Source organism: Limulus polyphemus, unplaced genomic scaffold, assembly GCF_000517525.1.
Source record: "Limulus polyphemus unplaced genomic scaffold, Limulus_polyphemus-2.1.2 Scaffold2133, whole genome shotgun sequence".
In the NCBI taxonomy this organism is placed as follows: Eukaryota; Metazoa; Arthropoda; class Merostomata; order Xiphosura; family Limulidae; genus Limulus; species Limulus polyphemus.
This window is the reverse complement of record NW_013667743.1, coordinates 102,490-107,439: the sequence shown is the minus strand read 5'-3', so window position 1 is coordinate 107,439 and position 4,950 is coordinate 102,490. Positions and strand designations below refer to the sequence as shown.

Genomic DNA, 4,950 nt, shown 5'->3' with positions numbered 1-4,950 from the left:
ATCAGCAAAAAGTCTGATGAGAGCATGAAATACAAAGCATTCTCTGAAGGCCAAACAAATAGAAAAGTCCATAAAAATACAGTTCACATGTTAAACACAGTGGCTAAATACATTTTCAAAGATGTTGGTGAAAATGTGTGCTATTTAAATACAAATATGGAATACACCACCACTTTTAGTGTTATGTCAAAATTGAAGGATAATTTGTTTTACAAGTTTTGAAAAGAGAGAGAATAATATAGAACAATAAGTATTGACTACAATGCCACAACTTACTGTAGAATTAGGCTTACACTACATAAGATATACTTGTCTAATTTTAAAATAAACTTCTTAATAAAGACAAACTCAAAAAACAAACAGAACTTGTTCTTAATTTTATGGCATATCATCAAAAAGGTTTTTGATAACAGATTCAGTTTACCTTTTATACTAACAATTAAACTGAAAAATTACCTTCAAAAACAAACACATCTTGTTCTTAATTTTATAGCATATCATCAAAAAGGTTTTTGATAACAGATTCAGTTTACTTTTATACTAACAATTAAACTGAAAAATTACCTTCAAAAACAAACAGAACTTGTTCTTAATTTTATAGCATATCATCAAAAAGGTTTTTGATAACAGATTCAGTTTACCTTTTATACTAACAATTAAACTGAAAAATTACCTTCAAAAACAAACAGATCTTGTTCTTAATTTTATAGCATATCATCAAAAAGGTTTTTGATAACAGATTCAGTTTACCTTTTATACTAAAAATTAAACTGAAAAATTACCTTCAAAAAACAAACAGAGCTTGTTCTTAATTTTATGGCATATCATCAAAAGGGTTTTTGATAACAGATTCAGTTTACTTTTTATACTAACAATTAAACTGAAAAATTACCTTCATTGGAATAAAATGAAAATAAAAGTTACCGAAACCAGGATTTCATAAAGCACCACTATACTATGACTAATATTTTGAAAATATTAGTCATATGATGCATGTTGCAATCTTTTTTCAAAGAAACCTTCACAAACAGAGACAACTTCTGAATAACAACAAAATAACCTTGTCTTCTATTGTTACCAAATAACCTTGTCTTCTATTGTTACCAAATAACCTTGTCTTCTATTGTTACCAGAGAAAACATGCTGGCAATAAGGTTAAAAAAATCACCTTTTCACTCTACATAATAATATTGAAAAACTTTATATTTCAGTCAATGTTTTGCCATTACAGCCTCATTAGGATTAGTAGAAGAAGAACAGCAAAAGCCCCGATGAAGCCACAATAGCAAAATTGGCTGAAGTAAAAAAGTTTTTGTTATTACCTAGAGAGTAACTGTTTTTTTTTAAATCTATTATCAAAATGTCTAAATCCCTCCAGTATGCACTACAAATTCTGAAAAACAAAGAAATTATTATATGATAACATATTACATGAAATAAACACAAATCCCACTTTCAAGTTATGGTGCATGCTGGGCAATAATAAAAGATATGTGTTTAAACTAAAGATATATAATTTTTGTGACAAAAAGATATACAAATTATTGCTCTTTCTTAGCTTCAATATTTATCACAATTACCTTAAGAAAGTTCTCTATGTTTACATTAGTTTTTCGTCTGAATAAAACAGAGCTCTTCAAACAAATGTAGGTACAGCCTTATCAGTTTTAAATAGTTAAGATCTTTCTCATTCAAATACTTATAAATTATTCAACATTAACTAAATGTTAGACAAAAAAAACAAGTTTATCAATACAAATTCGAGTATATATTATGTTAATCAGCATCAACTTGTAAAAAAAGAAAAAGGTTAACGTATGATTTCTTATTATTATGATAGTCTTCATCATCAGTATAATCCTTTTATTTCTGTACTTTTCTCAGTTATCCATCTTAGTTCTGTAAAATTCGTGAGTTTATTGAATTCATTTAACACTAATGTTTTTCCACATTGAATAGCAATATAATCAAATATTCACAAATGACAAGCTAAACTTTGTATCTGTCAGTTATTCTATGTTTCTTTTACTGCAACATCTTACTGATTTTACAACATAATTAAATATAACAACACAATATCTCAGTTAATACTTTCTACAAAGTTAGTTCCAGCACACTCATTTGATGTTTCATCTGATTGACCCTTTGCAGAGATATGTTTTAAGGATATCTTATGTCATATTTAACAATAATGTTTCAGAGAATGCTAAATATTAATTCCTTTGCTTCAGCAGTAGTGATTACTCTTTTTCCAGACCTTTTTGGTTGTTGTTAACTTGGTCAATATATTGCAGTTATTACTATAGAGTTCCAAAGTCACTGAAACAGGCTATTTTCACGGTATAACTGTTTGTTTTCTTACATCACATCCATCTTTTAGTAGCATTTAAAATGACTTACCTACAGCTCTCTGTTACATAACTTATTCATCTTTACAGACATCCAGTATTCAAGACTTATTTATGATAAATATTAGGAGTCCTCCAACATTCACTGCTTTCACTATTTTAAGATGATAGGGAAGGAAGTTAAAGCATAGTTGATTTCACTTTTTTTAAATCTACCGTGGCTTAACAATAATATAAAACTGTTGAAGTAGAGCAATGAATTTCAAAGAAGACCCATGATTAATTCTATACTTTTGTGAAATCATGTTATCCCACTGAAGACATGAAATAGTAACATAAATTTGTTACACGAACACATCATTAAAACAGCCACAAGAGAACTTGGGGATTCCTATGAGATGTATTACATGCATAGCCAAGGCAAATATATCTGTGTAGGGTTATAGGCACATAGTTATACATTCTAAGGCACAATATGCACATATTAATAAACATCATACAGTGAAAAGAAAGGGTTAGGACACTTGTTTTTAAAAAATTCCTCTGAACCATGATACAAATCTTGTATATCGTCAGAGAAAATTTACATCATTTCATTCCAACTAATTTGACACAATATTAGTTTCATTGTTTCTTAACAACAAGCAGAATAATTTTAGTTTTATTTTCCAACAAACATCATAGCAAAATGCAATAATTACCAAACAATTTTCTTGTGAATTTTTCTAATAATTAAGCCACATTTTACAGCTATAATTTGATAGTTCACACAAAAGAACAGCAAATTTCCTTACGGTCATGTGAACCCTTCCACACTGCTACCATAACATACATGTTGTTTTTATGCATATGTGTGATTTTGTTTACTTTTGTTATTTCTCAGTAACTTTATTGTCTTTTTACACTTTACAAACTTTGCTGCCACAGTTTTGTCAGTCCAAACCCAAATTTTCAACCTTTAAATAGTTACATACATAAAAACAGGATTTAATTAATTACATCATTGCTTACATAAACTTTGTCAATGGAACTACTTCATTAAGACTCTAGTTAGTGTGTTTACAGATACACAAGGCTATACATTCTTAAACATTTAGCAATGAGATAGACATTAAAAACAACAATGACATATAATTCACCACTTTAAATACAGCTTTGAGATAGCCTAGTTACCGACAAGAAGTGATAATCTCCAAACGTTTTATCGTTGCTTACGTAAACTTTGTCACTGGAACTACTTCATTAAGACTCTAGTTAGTGTGTTTACAGATACACAAGGCTATACATTCTTAAACATTTAGCAATGAGATAGACATTAAAAACAACAATGACATATAATTCACCACTTTAAATACAGCTTTGAGATAGCCTAGTTACCGAGGAGAAGTGATAATCTCCAAACGTTTTATCCCTGGAAAAGGGACTAAGACAAAATACAAGGCACACTTTTAACATAATTCTCTTATTAGCATTTAGTGAAAGAAAGACCAGAAACAAGTCTTATGTTAACAGACAATTTTCTAAAATATATGTCTTTAATCAATGATAAAATAATACAAAATCATCAATATCACTAATTTTCGATATCAGCCAACAGAATCATTTCATCCTCGAGTGCATTCTTTCTGTAAATGATAATCAAGGTTTTTTTTGGCAAAAGTTATTTCTATTGGAGTATAAGCAGACTCTCCAGTACATTGACCCAGCAACAAAAAAAACTGAAGAGCAGCCAAATCAAACAAAAGTTATTATCATATAAAACATTATCGCTCATCTGTTGTACTTTTATACTACATACACAGTATCCGCTATAATTAAAATACCAAATAAAACAAAATCCACTAAGAAATTAGCTTTCACATCACTAACCTGTAAAGTTCCTGTTTTATCTTCCCATTAAGAGAAAATTAGTTTGTATTATTCATCAACTGCCGATCCTACACAATAAAACCCGTCTTCACTTTCATATCATTTAATTCTTTAGTACACATCAATATCCACAATTACTTTATAATCATATCTAGCAGCTCTTTTCAGATCTTCATAAGTTGAGTATTAAACCTAATATAAGTAACACTACCCACAAGTTACTAGCTTAGAATGTCAAAAGGATCTTTGTGTTCAAAAACATTTTCATCAGAAGGATCATCGTCACTACATGCATCATTTTGATCTTCTATGTCACTTGGATCGACGGGTAAGATTTCTCCTTTCTCTCCACCTTCATCAGGTGCTTTTCTTAGACCTTGTATTTACAGGAGGTTTTTATTATTGGGTTTAATGTTAACAGAAATCAAATATGATAAAATTTATTCTTTCACTTTTACGAGTTCATCATAAACGAAAGTTAGTTAAATAACCAATTTCAACAAGTTAAAACCTGTTTATTGTCAGATATACATGGTTACAGTATTTCAATACAAGAAGTGAACTCAAAAACTAGCAGATGGACATGTTGGTGTTTGACTGGTTGTGCTTAACAAGACTGCAAAACATAAGGAAGATGGAAATGGTACAAACAACTAATGCTATTTTTCTATATATATATATATATAGTACTAGAATCAGTCAGTATTAATTATAATACTAGGTAATTATAGTA

General features: G+C 29.1%; 1 protein-coding gene across 1 annotated transcript in view; it reads right to left on the bottom strand.

The window, feature by feature from the left end:
* Positions 1–560: 560 nt before the first annotated feature.
* Positions 561–4,950, bottom strand: part of LOC106466048 — a 31,934-nt gene continuing 27,544 nt past the window's right edge. The window contains exons 10-11 of the mRNA XM_022394003.1: positions 1,113–4,593; positions 561–1,060 (exon numbers count right to left, since the gene is read on the bottom strand). Coding sequence (XP_022249711.1) covers positions 4,439–4,593 — 155 coding nt within the window. The 3' untranslated portion in view covers positions 561–1,060; positions 1,113–4,438. The remainder of the gene's footprint in view (positions 1,061–1,112; positions 4,594–4,950) is intronic.